Raw genomic sequence first — 20,376 nt, forward strand, 5'->3', positions numbered from 1 at the left:
TTATTGGTATGAATTACATGTGAAGGCATTGAAAATTGTGCGTTAAAATCTTACTATCAAGTCTCTGCTTTTTGTTGGTGTCTCCACGCACTGAGTTGGAGACACTTTGCCTGAATGCTAATCAAAACTGCAGTTATGAGTGGTGGTCGATCAAGATGGGTAGTGGATTTATGCAAATGGTTGTAGTTTACATGAAGATATTCCATTTGAAGACATAATTTATGAAGATGACTATGATATTTATGGTGTTTCTCAGTTAGTATTTTCACATGAGCATATTTATCCGATCAATTGGTGCCCTTATCAAGGTTCATATCGACCGACGTTGTTCTAGCATTGTGGCGCAGTTTTATAACTCCCTTTCGCTCCCGGTTAATAATGGTGGCCTTCCACGCTAGTATATAACGTTGGAGTTCTGGTTTCCATGCGCTTGCCCTGTGACTGGATCTTTCTTTCGTCCCTATTACCACCGGTCCTACCATATACCACCGGTTTCTCCTCCATACTCTGCGTTATATATTCCTCCATACAGTCATCCCTTGATTCTCACCTCTTGGACCTCTTATGGAATAAATATTGGATGAATACTCTTTCATCTTCGCCACTCTTAGGGAACCAAGATTATGTTGCAGGTCAAATTTCAGATCTTGCGGAGAAGCTAGAGCAAGCAGAAAGTCAATTGGCGCATTCTGATATTTTTGTGGGGGGCATTCCGAGAAATATCAGATATATATTTTGCTAAACGTTGCTATGCTTTTGGTGGAAGACCGTGGATGATGTTGGAGTGTTGATCACTGCTATAGATGTGAAAGTCTGGAGAATCAGAAGCACCGCAGAACAACTTCGCAGTGGCGTGGAGAGCAGAGAGACTCGCACAAGAGAAGTTGTGTGTTAAAGCAACGAGCTGGTCGGTTCATCTCTGTGTGTTCATACATGCATGAACATGTGGAATAATCCTTTCATTGGTGCGTAGCTCCTACAAGTGGGTCATTATTGTGTTCATCATTCTTATTGGAATACTGGAGGTATCGTTGACTCTTTATATATTGCATTCTGGCATATGCGTTGTTAGCTCTCCATAAATTCTGTGTGATATATGAGGGCAGATTGTTTTCTTTGAAGAAGTGGCAAGATCAAAGAATATTTGTTCGTACCCTAGTCAAAGCATTTATATATGAGCATTCAAGTCATGTCCATGACATGGTGCTATAGTTGTTGAAGTTTTGATAGCCATCATTTCAAATTTGAAAGTGAAGGAGTATTTGAAGGATCCAAGCAAGTTTGCAGTTGCTGCTGCCCCAGTGTGGCATTGTATTTAAAACTCATTATAGTTTTTTGTCTACATATATATGCATTGATTCCTTGATTCGACTGCTGCATAAGAGTTTGGTGGGTTGTATAAAGGCAATGACTGTTTTGACAAATAAAAGTAATCTTTTGTGGAGAAAAGTTTAGTTGGTTGTATTGTTAGAACATAGTGTTGGTCATGAGTAAACTCTTATTTTTATGTAATGGATTGTAATTGGTGCTTGTTGGTTGCACATTGATCATTTGTTGCGCATTTATAAAGGATATTGCTGTATACTGTGAGCTAAGTTGTAGGAAACGTTGGAGAAGGGTCTGTTTCTGGCCAGAAACGAAACGGAAACAAGGAAACTCGTACCGTATGGTCTGGAAACTCATTTCCCGCCATATTGGCCCGTTTCTCGAGGAGGAAACGTAGCCAGTACGACCGGAAACGCGTTTCTAGGCCATACGGTGGAGTTTCCTCTTCTAACTTGACTTTTTCTTGTATTTTATTTTATTTTTTCGCTTCTAATTTTTTATTAGGCGACTAAAATATCTTCTGGATGCTTCTAGATGCCTCTCAAGTTATAAAAAAGAAGATTTTTTGAGTGGGGCAGCCTAATGTTCAAGCCTATGGCCCTAGTGTTGATATGCAGTTCATGGTAATGTTAAATTCTTAAAGTAAAAGTGACATTCTCCTTTATTTTTCATTTTCATCCTTTTACTTAAATTTTTAACATTACCATGAAATGACTCAGGATGTTTGAGAGTGGTTTTGCCCTCATTGGATTTCATATGGAGAAAGTAGAATTTTAGATCTCACTCAAAATCCAACAGACTTATTTGTTTTTCAAGATTTCAAGATTGGGGGGATTGCAATGTTACCATTGGATTTTTTCATGTACTGGGGTATGGAACTTGTATTTAATCAAGAGAACCAAGCCCTCTATGCAGGGGAGACTCCCAATAATCAAGAGCACATAGGGTACTAGGGTATGGAACTTGTATTTAATCAAGAGCACTAAGGTCGTTCGACTAGGGTATATCATCGAGCTTTTTAACAAACTTGTTTATTGTTGGCTTGATTCTTGGAGTTCCTGTCGCTATGATAAGGGAGGCAAACACTTCTGCAGCTTCTTCATTTCCTTGAATTCAATCTGATAGAGGATCGCCCTCCTCTGAGGGATCCATAAGTTCTGAGATCCCAGCAGCAAGGGGCTACTGAGTAGCTACTGCGTTGCAGAGGGAACCTGCTAGGTCTAATACATTTATTACTAACAAAGTAAACATCACTATATCTAACATTCATCAAATTGCCTCAAAATCCCCAATACTTAGGGAATATCCCCACCACCAATTTTCAGGAGCATTACTTAGTATAGCCATGTCACTAGTGATAAGAAGAATGCAGGGGATGTGATCCCCACTAGTGTTATTGGGACAGATGGAACCAACCAATCCGACCAGTTTTGCATCATTTTACTTAAATTTTTAACATTACCATTAGTTGCTTCTAGATGTTTGAGAGTGGTTCCAACCTCGTACGATTTCATGTGGAGAAAGTAGAATTTTAGATCCCACTCAAATTCTAGCAGACTTAACAATGTTTAAGATTTCAAGATTGGAGGGATTGAAACATTTCCATTAAATTTTGTCATGTACGAGGGTGTGGAACTAGCGTTTAATCAAGAGCACCAAACCCTATATGTACCTCGATGTTAGTGGCATTGATTGTTGAACTACTTTATCATGACCCAAGTAAAAATGTACCCATCGCTTAAAAAAAACTCAATCTGACATATTAAGCTTTTTCTATCTTGTTTTAATGCTTAGAGGTTGATATTGATGATGAAGATACCAATATAGGTAATGATTTTGATGATATGTACTTCTACTTAAATTTTTAACATTACCTTTGATTGTTTCAATGTTTGAAAGTGGTTCCAAACTCATTGGATTTCAAATGGAGAAAGTAAAATTTTAGATCCCACTTAAAATACAGCAAATTAACAGTTTTTAGGATTTCGGGATTCAGGTGATTGCAATGTTTCTATTGGATTTTGTCGTATATGAGGGTATGGAACTAGCATTGAATCAAGAGCACCAAACCTTCTATGTACCTTGATGTTAGTCACTAGTGGCATTTGACATGTTAAGTTTTTTCTATCTTATTTTAATGCTTAGATAGTGATATTGATGATGGGGATCCCAATATAGGCAATGATCTTGATGATACGTAGGTATTTGTTGTAGCATGAATTTTTTTGGATGATATCGGTAGAGCCCCATTGTTGATGTATTTTATATATATATCGGTAGAGCCTCATTGTTGATGTATTTTTTATTCAAATATGGATTGCATTCAATGCTATTTTGGTTATATGTACCGTTGCTATATATATGAGAAACTTTGCATGTTTGTGTATAATAGTCTGGATGCACATGATTTTATATATATATGAAATATGAATATTGATGTATCTTTTGTTCTACAGGTTTTTTGTTCCAGTTTTTTCTCAGTTCCCGATTTTGGTATTGACTAGTTCAATGACTGGGTCAGTTCTGTAACTTTGATCCCCAACCCTAGATAGGCACACTCAAGTAATATAGTTACCATGCCCTTGAAATGCCTCGAATTTTTTTTGAATGTAACGGAGCATAGCAGCAAAACAAATTAGTGTGAATAAATATAGCACACTTAGAGGCCGTGATTGGGAAACATAATAAATAAACAAAAGTCACCTGTTAGTTAAAGGTGGTGGGCATACTCTTGTCTTGCTCTACCATTATCCTCGTCCTAGTAAGGAAAGTAATAGGCCACAAATCACCAATTACTCTCATCACTAAATAACACAGAATAATTAAGTATAAAATTCTATTTATACATCATTCTACATGCCAAGGGAATATATCAAGAAGGGAATCACCTTTTCCAAGGCTAAATTTCAGAATTTGATGATGAGTAGCCAATATTTTTAACATCAATTTGTAAAGAAGTATAGAATGTTTTGGCTACAGATACGAAAAACAGAACAAATGTTTTTTAAAGCATTTTTATGCTACCATTTTATGGCATAAATATGTAAGCTCCTGCTTTTCATGGGCACAAGTAATCACATATCATGTGCCAGAGCAAATCCCAGACAATCTTCGATAGCAGTTCACTCTGATTTTATAATTTCTTTATCCATTATGATTGTTCTTTTTTCTCATGGTCAATATATTTGGATAACAATATTATTCTTAAGAACAGTGTATGATTGAAAGTTTTATCAGAAATCTAAAAATGAGAAATAACAGAAACATCAAAATTTGAAAATTATGAAAATAAATTAATATGCTGAATGAATGCATACCATTTTGCAACTATAAGAGGAGATTTCTTTGGAAGTAAATCTTCTAATACAGGCTCCAAATCCGGATACTGCAGGAAAAATGAAAGCATAAGTTTCTGACTATAGCAAAGGTTTATGAAGTTGATTTTTCTTCTAAACATTATTTGTAAAGCTAGCAACAGTCTTTGTGGCAAAACAAACCTCCTCTGCAATGCTTTGACGGATCTTGCGTTGCACAGATGCCTTTACTTGATTCTGGGAAGAAATTTCCTCACTAGAAAACCTGAAAGGCAGGATGTCTGCATACTTACATAGAGTGATCTCAAACATTTACTAGGAACTCCTAACAAAAAGCAATGAACTAACCCCAATGTCATTTGTGTTTCCACACTAGTGAGACTGATCCAGATACATCCAAAATCATTCTAACAATTTTAGCATCAGCAACCATATGCGGATAGGTAGATAGACATATTTTATCAATGTCCACTAGTATCAAAAAGCAGCCAATGGAACTGAGAAGTACAACATGACCAACTAACTATGAAGGCAAAAAAGGACAAGAGCCATGTGCCCTTTCTGTATGCTACTCTATTAAAAAACTAAGAAACAAGCTTAAATAAAATTAATAAATTTAGTACATATAAAGTCAGTGAAATCTTTAAAAGGTACTAATTAAGTTAGCAACTTAATAGAAGCAATAAACGTTCTTAATTTTATTCCATTAAAAGTATCTCATATCCTATCAACGTGCTGACCAACTTATTAAACACTGTAGCCGTTACCCCTCATGTTGCACGAAGCTTAAGTCATGATTGAAGACCCCGCCCAAGCAGGTCACATCTGTGGATTTATTCACTTCAGGGATGATTACATACTAGTGATTGTTATCACACAAACATTTGGGGCACAGTGGTCCTTCTGGATTCATTGATTGCATACTAATGACTTTTATCACACTTATCAGAGGCTTGCACTATGTTTTGGTCGAGAGTTTCCATCAATCTGGGGCATATTGCTTGTGCGTGCTCTCCTAGACTTGCTTCCCTTGTGACAGTTTGTCTGTTGACCACCTTGGTGGGTACTGAGGCATGCTAGTGAGAGTAGATCACTTGTACATCGGTTCATGTATTAACCCTAAGAGCAATTTTTAGAATAATTTCATCTTGGTACCACCTATGTTTGAGCGCCTTGGGGGAGGAGTATTATTTGTATATTCTATGTATCCTTCATCATATTTTTATGCATTAGAGTGTTCCTTATATACACATGTTTTTATGTTGATCTAGCTCTCTCAAAGGCTAGATATTGGATGATATGTTATGATTGGACCCTTGTTCGATAGACGCCATTGTTCATGGACAATGTCTTTATATGGTTAGCTATTATTCCTAGTGGAATGCTCCCTTGGTTTCATTGTGTTGGCATATTTTTTGAGGCCTGGTCATATTATATTATTTATTTGACTAGGATATCCCCTTCCTTGATGGATCTAGGTGATTATTTTGAGGATGGTACAAGTCGATCTACACTAGCATATGGTTGGATTGACTCGTATATCCATTTATGAATCTATTGTTTGACACTTGATTTGGCATCTTTTGCACCTTGAAGGACAAGTTGGTTGAGTTCTTGGAGAAGACATCCTAGCACATTCCTTACTTTTAGGCATGTATTAGGTCTCCTAAGAACACTGATTCCTTGATGAGTAGGAGCGTTTCACCTATTAAACTTCCCTTGCACATATTTTCATACATATTAGTGAGACATCACTCATAGAGATGATACATGTGGCCCTTGGATGTCACAATGAAACTATTTGCATTATCTTTGAAAGATGACGCAGTGGAATTGTTCAAAGGTTTCCTGGATAATAGTTTCAATGCATGGGATCCTCTTGAGAAAGCCTTCTCGAAGAACTAGGGAGAGCACAAAGAAAATAGGTTTTAGCACAAAGACTATTCATTGCCTTGAATAGCACAAAGAAGAGTGAAAATGAAACACTTAAGGAATTCAATAAGAGGTTTAATCATATATTGCAAAGGTTACACATGGATATTAAACCTCCAACAGCAACTATCATGATAAATACTATTTAGGCACTCTTGAGGGTAATTTTAGATTCCTTTTGAGAGAAAGGAAACCCAAGAATCTGCATAAAGCCCAAGAAGCTGTGCTCAAAGTTAAGAAGAATTGGATAGATTCTGGAAAGTTTGAATTCCAGACTGTAAGAGCCACACCCCACTAGGGTTGAGCCTAAGCCTAGAGCCATGAATTCAACAAAGCCAACCCGAAATCGTATTACAGCATTCATAGTAGTAAGACACACAGAATCCAGTTTCACTCAACAAAAACTGCCATGCAAAATAGATTGATATGCCTAGAAAGGGCACAACAGAACCAGAATCTGCCACCAGAAAATGGTGGATGCGATGGAAACAAAGGTCCTAAAGAACAATGACTCAGTTCCCATAAACCCCATTAATACGGTTGACCATGAAGTGTTGTCATGGTGTCACACTTGTCAGGATAGTCACAATGAGGAATCATGCCCAGCAACTAGAGAAGCTAGAAGGAAGGCTAGAGAAGTAGTTGATGTGGACCAAAATGATTTTGATAGCATGAACTTTGTTGGAGACGATGATTTCATTTGCACAAACTAGAAACTATAATGAAACAAATATAAAATCAAACTAGAAACTATATTGAAACAAACATAAAATCAAGAAAAAGTCCTAAGCTTATCCGAATTAGATAGAGTGCCCCAATTAAAGAATGGAGGGAAATTGAGAATCTTATTTGGGAATATAGAGATGTCTTTGCTTGGACATATGATGACCTTGAAGCTTATAAGGAGATACCATTCAGCATACAACCCCACTAAAAGAAGGATCAAAGCCATTCAAACAAAAGAAAAGACATATCAATCCTAAATTGGCTTCACTTATTCAAAGCAAACCACAAAAGATGATCATTGCTTAGATCATAGCACCTGCAAGGCATTCATCTTACGTGGCAAATCTAGTTGTGGAGAGAAAGAATGGTGAAATCAAGTTCTGTGTTGACTTCAAGAAACTGAACCAATTATCCCTCAAAGATAATTATCTACTTCCCAACATGGAACATCTTCTATAGAAAGTTACAGGGTAGAGTATGTTATCCATGTTAGATAGCTTTTCAAGATATAATCAAGTGTTAGTACATAAAGAGGATCAAAAGAAGACGGTTTCAACTTTTCACTGTGTCATGGAGAACATTTGAATATCCCATAGTACGATTTGGATTACTAAATGTTGGATCTACATTCCAAACAGTGTTTTAAGATTCGGCCAGCTCGGAACCGACTCGGTCGAGTTGGTCTGAGTCAAAGCCTCACCGAGTCGACTTGGCCAATGAACCAGTTCAACCAGCTCGCTAATAACCCGGTTGGCTCGGCCGGGTTGGATGACAGCGGCCCGTAACCTCATAAACAACGATTTTTTTTTTTTTTGCTTTTTGGGGACCCCAAACAAGTTTGTAATTTGCCTATAGTTTATTTGGGGTCCATTCCCCTCTCCTAAACCCTATAAAACCCACCCAACCCCTCTCATTTCCTCACAGCCATCTCATTCCATTTGAGTGAGGATTTGAGTTAGAGTTTGTGAGGAGTTTTGGAGTTTGTTTTTGGAGCAGCAGTGAGGAGTCTTGGGCAAGCATTGTAGCAGGAGTGAGAAGCTTCTTGGGCAGCCATTTGGAGCAGCATTGAGGAGTTGGTTTGTTGGAGGCTTGGAGCAACCTTGAGGAGGCAGTTAGTGCCTGGAGGTATTTTTTTCACTTGTAAAAATCTGTTTTTGCTTATTAATTTTAATGTGCAAATCTGGAAATTGAAAAGAGAGTTTTTTGTGAAAGAAATGAACATTGAAGCAATGCTATTTTTTTGTTTTCATTTTCAGATTTTTTGCTTTCATTTCCAAGTCAAAAAATGGCACCTAGAGTGAGAGACGCTGCTTGGGCATATGTTGAAATGGTTGATAGTCAAATGCATTACAAATTTTGCCATAGAAAAATTAAGGAAGGTCCTAGGAGTATTAATTATTAATAGGCTGAAACAACACTTGGCGGGGATTAGAGGCCAAATTACTCCATGTGAATCAGATGAAATTGGGAAGATTAGGAAGGAATTGTTAGCCAACTTTGAGAAGTTTAAAGAAGAAAAGGCTAGGCAAAAAGAGTTAGAGGCTGAAATTGGGAGGAAGAGGAATATACAAAAAATGTTGGCTACCAACCCCCATTTTGATTTTGACCGCACTGATGCATCCAACCCCTTCCGATATGTTCCTCCCTCTTTGGAGTCTATTCAAGAAAATGGTAAGGGTAAAATGAAAAAAAAAGGTGATATGAATAGCAAAAGTTATTTTACTGTCACACCCTCCTCTGCATCAGATGCACATGTTCCTCAAGCTAGTAGAACTTTGAAACCCACTTTAGATGACCATTGGAAGAAAGAATTGAGGGAGATTGCTTGTGATTACATATGTAGATGGTGGTATGATGCTGATATCCCCTTCAATGCTTCCCGTTCACCATATTATGAGCCTATGTTTGATGCCATACATGCTGCTGAAAAAAGGCTTCAAAGGCCCTACTAAGCATGAGATAAGGGGGTATCGTTTGTAGAAGGAAATTGCCTCCATTAATGAGTATTTGAAAGATTTCAAAAACTCATGGGCAAGAACAGGATGTACCATCATGTCAGATGGATGGACTGATCAAAGAAACCGTACCATCATAAACTTTCTTATCTTCTGCCCATAGGGAACCATGTTTCTAAAATCAGTTTATGCATCTGATAAGGTAAAAGATGGAAAATTGTTGTTTCAGCTATTGGACGAGGTTGTTGAGGATGTAAGGGTGGCTAATGTTGTTCAAGTCATCACAGATAATGCCTCTAACTATGTTCTTGCTAGTAAACTATTAGAGGAAAAACACAGAACCATCTTTTGGACCCCATGTGCTGCACATTGCATAGACCTCATGCTTGAGGATATTGGAAAATTAGATTGGGTCAAAAACATTGTAGATCATGACAAAAGCATAACAAAATTTATCTGCAATCATTCATGGATTTTGAGCCTAATGAGGAAACACAAAGCGGGCAAGGATATTATTAGGCCTGCCATTACTAGATTTGCTACTCATTTTTTGACATTGCAATCTATGCTTTCACAATATAGAAACTTGCAAAAGATATTTTCCAATGAAGAATGGAATCAAAGCCAGTGGTCTCACAAACAGGAAGACAAAGAATTGAAAAAGAAAGTTAATGAAGAAATATTTTGGAGAAAGGCAGCAGAGATTGTGAAGCTTGTTGAGCCACTGGTTAAGGTGTTGTGGTTGGTGGATGGGGAAAGATTGGCTATGGGCTTCATTTATGAGGCTATGGATCAAGAAAAGAAGCAAATAAAGAGGGCATACAAGGATAAAGTGGCTAAGTATGGGCCCATTTAGAAAATCATTGATGAAAGACGGAACAATCAACTCCATCGCCCTATACATGCAGCTGGGTATTTCTTGAACCCACGATATCATTATAAAGCTAAGGAGACAAGAGCTTTGAAGGGGGAGGTTAGAGATGGATTGATTGACTGCATTGATCGCATGATCCCATTGGAGTGTGATCAACTAGAGATACATCGACAGGCCACAACCTTCAGCAATGCCTCAGGTACCTTTGGGAAGAACCTAGCAAAGATTGCAAGGGAAGCAAATGAGCCAAGTAAACAAAAACTTCAATTTTCAAATTCTTAATACTTATTTTGTTAAATTGTTTATAATTTCAAAGTTGGATATAATTTGTAATTATGTTGAGCTAACTCATTACACTCCTATGTTTTTTGCAGCACAATGGTGGGAGGCTTTTGGTAGCCATTGTCCTAAATTGCATAGGTTTGCAATTCGTATTTTGAATCAAACTTGCAGTGCTACTGGGTGTGAGCACAATTGGTTTGTCTTTGAGAGGATTCACACGAAGAAGAGAAACCATTTGGATCAAAAACGGTTAAATGATCTATTCTATGTCCAATAAAACCTCCAGCTCAGATGCAACCAATCGCTGAACAAAAGACCTCATTTAGATCCCATTGTGTTGGAAGACTTTGATCCAACATCAGATTGGGTAGTGGAGAGTCATCCAACAGAGTTTGCTTCTGATGAGGATATTGATTATGATTTACAGATGATAGCATCACTCGAACATAATGTTCAGTTGAATGCAGATCCTAATCCACTTGTACCAGCCTCAGCCTCGAGCCAGCAAGTCCTCCAGTTGCAAGCGCTTCCTTTGCTAAGCCACGACAGAAGCGCATATCTCATCTATCTTAGCTTGCAACTACTGCACAACCTGCTAGTCTACCACTTCTACAGTTGCAGTTGGAGATGATGAGGAGGAGGAACCATGGGGCCCCCTGTCTGACTCTGATCCAGAGGTTGATCCATATGATCTTGGCTCCTCTAGCAGTAGCCAGAAGCACTGGTCACAGTTTACTTCTGTTGTAGAGTACATTTCTAGCCTCCTTGCTTATGTGTTTTTGTTTTGATCTCTATATCATCATCATGTATGTATTGGACAGTGCACCAGGTGCAATTTTGATATAATGGATATATTCATGAGCCTACTTTGATCATATGTTGTCTTCTATCTATATTCTAATGTTGTGAGTTTGGAAATATGAATGAAAATCTTCAAAATTATTTTTTTATAAAAAAAAATAATTAATGTATTTTTTACAACGACTGAGTCATTGAAATCGAGCCGACCGAGTCGGAGACAGAGTCGGAGTCGACCCTCGGCCGAGTCGAAGTTGGAGTCAGAGTCGGAGTTTTAAAACATTGGTTCCAAAAAGCCATAGATTTTCCCTTCAAGAGAGCCATAGATTTTGCCTTATTGGTAAAATCATTGAAATATATCAAGTTCATCTAACTATGTTTTCAAAAGATAGAAGTGCTCATGTGGATCATCTTAGACAAGTTTTTGAAATATGTAGGAAATATGGGATATCCTTGAACCCAAAGATGTCAGTTTTTGGTGTTGATGAAGGAAATCTTCTAGGACACATAGTATCGAAGGATCATATCAAGATTGATATAGCCAAAGTAGAAGCAATCAAATAAGCCCCCTTGCTTTAAAGCAAGAAATTGGTGCAATATTTCTTCGGTAAAATAAATTTCTTCATGAGGTTCATCCCAACTTTAGCAAAGATTGCTAAACCGATATCATATCTTTTGAAGGGAAAAAACTTTAAGTGGGATGATGAGAGCAAGAAAGCATTCAATAGGATTAAGTAAGTTACTATCATAGCGCCGAGATATTTTCATTTACATCTAAGGACATTATTACACATGTGTTGTAGTAGAAGAATGATCAAACCATAGAGCAACCCATAGTCTTCATGAGCAAGGCACTTAGGGATGCAAAATTAAGGTAGGCCATCATAGAGAAATAGGCATATGCTCTTATTCAGCCTGTAAAGCATTTCAGAGGCTATGTGCAATAATTGCTTAAGTTCCTCGTCTAGTTGTTAAAGATATATTGATTCAAAAGGATTATTTAGATGTCAGAGGAAAATGGATGTCTAGGATTCAAGAGTATAATTTGGAAATTAAGCCAACAAAATTAATAAATGGATAACGGTTAGCGAAGATGTTGGCAAAAGGAAATGAAAGGGCATTGAACATAGATAAGGAAGACGGTGGCTTCCACAATCTTAGAAGAATTAGAACAACATAATTGGCATGCAGACATCGTTTATTCTTTGAAGAAACTAACATGTCTGAATCATTTGGTGGATCACAAGAGAAGAGCATTGAGATTGAAAGCATCAAAATATAGTGTGATTCAAGGATGTTTCCACTATAGAAGCCCTAAAGGATTGGTACTCAAATGTGTTGATGAGGTTGAAGCCAAAAGGCTTATCATAGAGTTGCATGTGAGCGTATGTAGAGGACATTAGGCAACTAGGACAACTACTCACAAAATTTTGACTATGTGTTATTGGCCAATGATATTTGTTGATGTCTAGAGTTTTGTTAAATTATGTCAACATTGTCAATTATTTGTAGGTATGCAACATTTTGTAGCCTTACCTTTGTATCCAATGATTGTTGAGGCACCATTTCAGTAATGGGACCTGGATTTTATTGCGGAATTCAAAGAAAATTCTAGCAACAAAATGCGATGGATTATCACAACCATAGATTATTTCACTAGATGGATTGAAGGAATACCCACAAAGAGAGCATCCAACAAAGTGGTTATGGAAGGAATACCCACAAAGAGGGCAACCAACAAAGTGGTTATGGAATTTTTGGAGGATAAGGTAATTACCAAGTTCAATGTCCCAATAAAGATAACTACCAATAATGCCAAAGCATTCAGTGCAACAGCTTTGACAAGTTTTTGTTTCAATTATGGCATTATCATGATCCATATCCCATTCGTCTAATTATTGCCCACAAGGACAGTACACAATCTAGCCGAGTCGAGTAATAAGAGTTTAATGTCTATCATCAAGAAAACTATGGGTGGTAATAAGAAAAATTGGGATAGTAAAATCAAGCATGCCCTATGGGATATCAAATCAAAATGAAAGAAGCTACAAGAAAAAGCCCATTTGATATAGTATACAAGATGGATGTTAAATTGCCTATTCACTTAAAGATCAATGTGTCAATTATTGTAGCATTTCACATCAAATCAAGAAGCGGTTCAAGCAAGGGTGAATCAACTAGTGCAACTAAAGGAATACCAACAAACGGCATTTAATCGTCTAGTTGAGAGTCAAAAAAAGTCAAACAAACATTCAAAAAGGGCTCATCCACGGATTTTGTAGAAAGGTGACTTGGTCCTTATGTGGGATAAAATGAAGGAGAAACTGGAAAGCATGGCAAATTTGATAACTTATTGTTGAGTTCCTACAAAATTGAAGACATTGTTGACACAAATTCCTTCTACCACAATCATCTGCATGGAGAGAAGTTGCACCTGCCCCAATAGGCAAACATAGAAGCCTTAATGTTCTAATGGAAATTGGTGCCATAAATAGATTAGTAAAGTAGGAAACGAACATGTAATATCCCTAAGGAAATTTCACAGTAAATAATCAAAGCATGCATAGACATAAACACACAGAAAATTACTCAAACATTAGAACACCAATTTAGAGCCAAAAACTGCATTGTTGAGCCATTTTATTGATAAATCATGAAGAACAATAGGTGCTTGGAAAGTATGCACCCGGGCTTGCCTAGGGCAAGCTAGCTAAGCCTAAGTGATGAGTGTGAGATCTCCTCCAAGCATGCTAGTTGGTTCTCCTTGGCTCTGCACTAAAATACCCAGAAAATGAGTTGTTGGTTGTGTAGAATGGTTGCTAGGGCCTCCTCTAGTGCTCAGAAAATTCCGAGAAATTAACCTCGGGCTCTCCACCAAATACCCAAAATAACCCACAAAGGAATTTCCCAATGGTTGACCTTGGAATTTTGGCCCTTAATGGCTTTGTTGTTGGGTAATTCAACCCCCCTGTAAATCATGCTACAAAAATCCCCCAAAATAGCTACAATCTCCACCAAAATACTTCCCCAGACTCCTCCTCAAGTTTCAGCCCCAAACTCACTTCTCTTCTCAACCTCCACGCATGCCTCCTCCAAGAACTGCGCAATCCCTGCGTTGTTGTTGCTGAACCTCTCCACAAACTCACACTCCCTGTTGTTGGTACGAAGTGGAACAGACAGGACTCCCTCCTTGGGCTAGCACTCTAAGTCCATCGAAGAAAGGGTTGAGATTTCCACATGGAAACACTCGTGTGCTAAACAGCACTTGCAGATTTGGCTTTAGCTCAAGCGTGCTATGTCAAAGACAATTTTCTCAAAGATGAATGAATGACCAGAATGAGTGCCTCTTACTCCTTTTGTCCAAAAGCCTCCAAAATGCCCATGTGGGCCCAGCTCAACTTTCCCCCACCAACTTCACTCCAATGGGTGTACGTTTCCCTTGTGGGTTGCATTTCTCTATGGGTGACCCCCACATTCCACTAGGGGCTCGATTTTCCTCCTCCATCTTTTAATGTTTGGGCTCACTTTTGACCAAAAATACATGTGTGGCCTCTAAAACCACACTTCATAAGTGCTAATGCGAATTTATTCAAAACTGGGCAAAATTGATATTTCCCTTAGCAATGTCGCTAAATGGGATAATCACAGTCCTCCCCGCCAAAACATTGCTTGTCCTCAAGCAACTGTAATGAAGGATGTTGAAGTATCTACTCCCCCTCCCAAGTGGCATCCTCATCTAGTAGGTTCTTCCATCTAATAAAAAACTCCTTGATGACCTTGTTCCGCAAGTGCCTCTCACAGGTGTCCGAAATAGCTTCTGGCTCCAGAACTAAGTGCCCCTCATCATCTATAGGTGGTAGTTCTGTAGCTGCTATCACTTGTTGTCCTAATGCCTTTTTCATGCAAGACACATGTAAAATGTTATGTACTCCACTCCCTGGGGGTACCTCCCCAACTCTCCTGGTGACTCTGTACGACCCATTGAAGCGAGACTTGAGCTTCTCAGCCCCATTCAGTTTGAGTGATGACTGCCTATACGGTTGGAGCCTCAAGAAGACTAAGTCCCCAACCTCAAACTGCGTCTCTACTCGGCCCCTGTCTGCATAGAGTTTATGTTGGTTCTACGCAGTCTGCAAGTTATCCTTGAGAGCCCTCAAGATATCTTGGCTCTCCTATATCCAATCCTTGGCCCTGGGGGCCTTGCTGTCTCCAAACATCACGTCATCAAAAGATAATGCATCGTAACCATACAAGGCTCTGAATGGGGGCATACCAATGGACATGTGGTACGTGGTGTTATAGCAATACTCGCCCAAGTGCAACCATTGTATCCATGCACGTTGTTGTCCCGTCACGTAGTTACACAAGTAACCCTCCAGCCATTTGTTGACAATCTTTGTTTGCCCATCCATCTGGGGGTGATCACAATTGCTCAGAGTGAGCTTTGTGCCCACAAGTTGAAACAACTCCTGCCAAAATCCTCCCATGAACCTACTATCCCGATCACTAACTATGGTCTTCGGAAGACCATGGAGTCGAAATACCTCTCTGAAAAATAATTCGGCCACCTGTGAGGCCAAGGACCGGGCTGAGATGGCGAAAAAGTGTGCAAACTTTGTCAATCGGTCCACCACCACGTATATGCAGTCCTTGCCCTGACTTGTGGGCAACCCAGTGATAAAGTCCATCGATATGCTCTCCCACTTCCCCTCAGGAATAGGAAGAGGTTGTAGTAGCCTAGCAAGGTGTGTTTGCTCACCCTCGTTCCTTTGGCATGTGTCACACTCCTGAACATGCCTTAGAACATCATCCTTGAGGCCCTTCCATGCAAAGCGTTCTCTGATGGTGTTGTAAGTCTTGGTAAACCCCTGATGCCCTTATAATGGTGAGTCATGAGCTGCCTGCAAGATCTTCTCCCTCAATTGGGAGCGAGGTACCAAATAAATTTGGTTCTGGAAGTAGATCACCTCGTTCATCACCCAGTACCAGTCATCCACCACTGCACCATCAAGGACATAACATGCAAAATGGTCCTTGGAGTACTCCACCAGCAACTATGCCGCCAATTTGGTGCAATGCGCATCAATGAAAGGGTAGCTAGCCTCTTGGACAACGCATCAGCTACCACATTGTGCTTCCCTTTGACATACTCAATGTCAAGTTGTATGCCTGGAGCTTGCTCACCCACTTCTGTTGTCTCTTCTACAATTGCTTCTAGTCCAAGAAGAATCTAAGATTGTTATAGTCTATCTTGACCCTGAACCTGTTCCCCACCAAATACTGCCTGAACTTTGCTAGCGCGTGCAAGATGGCTAGCATCTCCTTATCGTAGATGGAGTACAGTCTCTCATGGGGCATTCGCTTCCGGCTCTTGAAAGCTATCAGTTGTCCCCCCTGCATCAAAACTGCTCCTACACCCTCCCCTAATGCATCACACTCAAGCACAAAGGGTTGTGTGAAATCAAGGAATGCCAACACCGGGCAGCTGCTCATGCCCTGTTTGAGGCGCTCAAAAGCCTCCTGCATCCCATCTATCCACTCGAACACCCCCTTCTTCGTCAAATCGATGAGGAGTTGCTAGCTGCAAGAAGCCCTTCACAAACTTCCGATAGTAGGTGCAAATGCCCACAAAACCCCTCAACTCTGTCACATTTTGGGGCTCTGGCCAATCCCAGATGGCTCTAATCTTCTCCTCATGAACTCTCACACCATCCTCCCCAATAATGTGCCCTAGATAGAGCATCTCTGTCAAACCGAACTCACACTTGGACAACTTAGCGTAGAACTGTTGCTCCTCCAGAATATGCAACACTGTCTCAACATGCTGCAAGTGCTCCTCCTAGGTCTAGTTGTAGATCAGTATGTCATCGAAGAACACCAACACGAACTTCCTCAACTGCCCACGAAATACGTGGTTCATGCATGACTGGAAGGTGGTTGGTGCGTTGGTCAACCCAAAGGGCATAACCAAGAACTCGAAGTGCCCATAGTGGCACCTGAAAGTTGTCTTAGGGACATCCTGGTCCCTCACCCTGATCTGGTGGTACCCCAAGCGCAAGTCAATCTTCGAGAAGAACTTAGCCCCCTTCAACTCATCCATCAGCTCATCTATACGTGGGATGGGATAGCGGTTCTTCATGGTTTTCTTGTTGAGGACCCGGTAATCTATGCACATGCGTAAGGACCCATCCTTCTTCTTCACCAGGACAACTAATGAAGCAAAAGGGCTGGAGCTAGGCCTAATGTGCCCAAGTGCCAACAACTCATGGATGGCCCTCTCAATCTCATCCTTGTATGCCTTGGGATGTCTATATGGGGTAGTGATCCCGACCTGTACCCCCGGCTCCAACTCAATGGTATGCTCAAAACCCCGATCAAGAGGTTGCATGGGTGGTTTGTCTCCAAACACCACCAAGTACCTGTCCAGAATAGCCTGTATGTCTAGGTGTGGTGGCTTGGGCTAACCCCTAGCCTCAGAAATCCTCAACTCCACAGCCCACTCAATATCGCCATGCCTCAGATCTGCCTCCATCCTGTGGGCCGAAACAGTCTGTGGAGGGTAAGAGTGCATACCCCTCAGCAAAACCAATTTGCCATCCAGCCCTATGAACTCCATCTCCAGCTTCCTCCAATTTGTAGTGACTCAGCCAAGTGAATAAAGCCATTGGACACCCATCACCACGTTGGTGTCCGGTACATCTACCACAAAAAAGTGGTTTGTCACTGAATAGTTCCCCATGGTGATTGTCAAGGCAGGAACATAGTGAGTGCACTACATGGTCCTATCTCTCGGCACAAGAACCGAAAATCCCTCAAACTCCTCGGTTGTGATGCCCCTCCTCTAAACCATTTGTGCATCGATGAAGTTGTGGGTAGCCCCACTGTCCACCAAAACTGAAACACGTTGCCCCTGTACCATGCCCTTGATCCTTAAGGTCAAAAACTTGGGTACCCTTTGCAAAGATGCAAGGACCCCTCCTGCAGGTGCGAAAGAAGCTCCTCCTAATGGTGGTGGTGGTGGTGGTGGTCCCTGTGGTGAAGTAAAATTCTAAGTGCGGACACAAACAATTCCTCTAACCCGATAGCGGGTCTAGCCGCAAACAAGACATTCTATGGAAGATTTCCTTAGGTTAGAACCAATTAAGAAGGCCTACCTCTTAGTACGCTTATCCTGTTTGATGATAACCTTGCTTGCTCACTCCAGCTATCTCCCGTTTCCTTCTTCGAACACCTGAAACAAGTAAACAATAGCAAACAACAATCGTGATAATAGACAAATTGTATTCAACCTACTTAACAGGTCAAGAAACATTAAGCCATAAACATGTGAGATCACATATTATGTAGGAAATCAATCGATAGTTGCATATAATATTAAATCAAGAAGAGATTACAATCGTTGTCTTGATGTTGTTGTTTTCCTTCGACAAATCTAGGTTCCCACACACTTCCGTTAGCACTCCATGATGGCCTCAATAATGGTAGTTTTAAGGCTCTTCCCTTTAGTCTTCACACTTCTCCCTCACACACAACTAGAGAGCTACAATAGTACAAATGAATAACTTGCTGATTACTCCAAACTTAATTAGCACTAGCACACCAAACTAGCTTGTGCTTGGGAAAAAGGGAGTTTTATATAGCGTGGATGGAAGGGAGATGATTCTTCTTCTCATGGGAGAAGGTCTTATCTCTTGAGGTAGTTCCATCCTAATAGGGGAAAGGAGCCCAAACTCACATCCTTGACTCCATCCGGCCTAACCATTTACCAGACTTTCGTTACGAAGCTTCTAGAGCTGGAAGCTTCGGCTCCTTATTTAAAAAAAATTCCAAAAGAGGATCAGCGCGACTGGAACAAGGCTCAGTCGCTCTGGTCGGCACTAGGGACAGTTATAATCCCTGCATATCGACGCGAGGAGGACACGGGTCATTAGCGCCGGTCTTGTAAACTGGGAAAAACAAAATATTTTTGGGAAATGATGCAAAAGGGAAATTTCCTGCTCATGAAGAGGGACGCAATGGGAGTTTCTTCATGAAGGGGAAGCATGTAGGGTTCACTGTAGAGGTCCTCCAAGATCATGGAACGGGAGTACAGGGACAATGACAAAATGTTGTGTAACAGTGCCCTCTCCACATGTACTACGCTGCCATCTCCACCCACTTCCAGCTCTAGCTCATCCTCCATGTCACTGTTGGAAAAAACCTCAATGTAATGGGCCTTGCATGTTGTACATCTATGGTCTGGTGTCCATGGTTCCTGATATGTGGAACACAATTTCCTCCTCCGAAGGTCCCTCTTGGTCTCATCCAGCTACCCTCGCCCCTGGTTGGCTCTCGGTGGTGGAGCCCTCATGTCTCTTCCCCTCTGTTGGAATCCCTGTCTAGGTGGAAACGGTGTTGTAGCCTTGGGTAGAGAATCCTGCAAATCTCGAGCCCTCCCTAATGCATCCTGCAAGGTAGTGGGCCTATTAGACCTCAGTAGTCCCTTCAATGGCTCTGTTAGCCCCTCTATAAACATGAAGACCCTCCTGGCCTCTGAAAGATCAGGCACCATTACTAACAACCTCAAAAACTCTGAAATGTAGGTCTCAACACTTCCCATCTGTTTGAGCTTTGTCAGCTCCCCAAAATGCTCCTTCGAGTATCTCCTCTCGAAACGCTCCAACACCCTCCTAGTGAACTCCTCATAGGTTGCCAATCTGGCATGCCCCATCGTGGTTAACCCATGGAACCACCAGTCATGGGCTTCTCCCTCCAAATGTAAAGTGGCAATTTTAATTGCCTCTCCTTTCGTCATTTGATTGAGCTGGAAATAAACATCCAACTTCTCCACCCACGCTCTGGCTAAATTCTTGGAAGCCCCATCGAAAGTTGGGAGGAACAGTCTCCCAATGGTGCGTTGTAGATCTGTGCCATGACTGTAGCTTCCTCCACCTTGTCCCTTCCCCTTGTTATTACCTTTCAACTGATAAAAGTCCCTGAAGGTAATGACCTCTCTAAAGTCAGGCCCATATGACTAATACTCTATAAAGTAGTCCCCCATGGGCATCTCCTCTTGCCCTTGCAGCCCTCCAGCATCAGACGCTATGAATGTAGGAATGGTGGACCTAAGTGATGTTTTGGGAATGAGGGGTGCATTGGAGCCATGACCCCCTTGGTCATGCGAAGTACC

General features: G+C 40.5%; 1 protein-coding gene across 1 annotated transcript in view; it reads right to left on the minus strand.

The window, feature by feature from the left end:
- The window catches only part of LOC149182181 (pseudouridine synthase and archaeosine transglycosylase (PUA) domain-containing protein), a 128,615-nt gene that overhangs the window by 90,763 nt on the left and 17,476 nt on the right, over positions 1-20,376 (minus strand). The window contains exons 2-3 of the mRNA XM_089416792.1: positions 4,824-4,905; positions 4,644-4,711 (exon numbers count right to left, since the gene is read on the minus strand). Of these exons, the coding sequence (XP_089272918.1) occupies positions 4,644-4,711; positions 4,824-4,905 (150 nt within the window). The remainder of the gene's footprint in view (positions 1-4,643; positions 4,712-4,823; positions 4,906-20,376) is intronic.

The sequence above is a fragment of the Pinus tabuliformis genome, chromosome 3_2, assembly GCF_031772625.1.
Source record: "Pinus tabuliformis cultivar Carrire ecotype Pingquan chromosome 3_2, CPIR1, whole genome shotgun sequence".
Lineage (NCBI taxonomy): Eukaryota > Viridiplantae > Streptophyta > Pinopsida > Pinales > Pinaceae > Pinus > Pinus tabuliformis.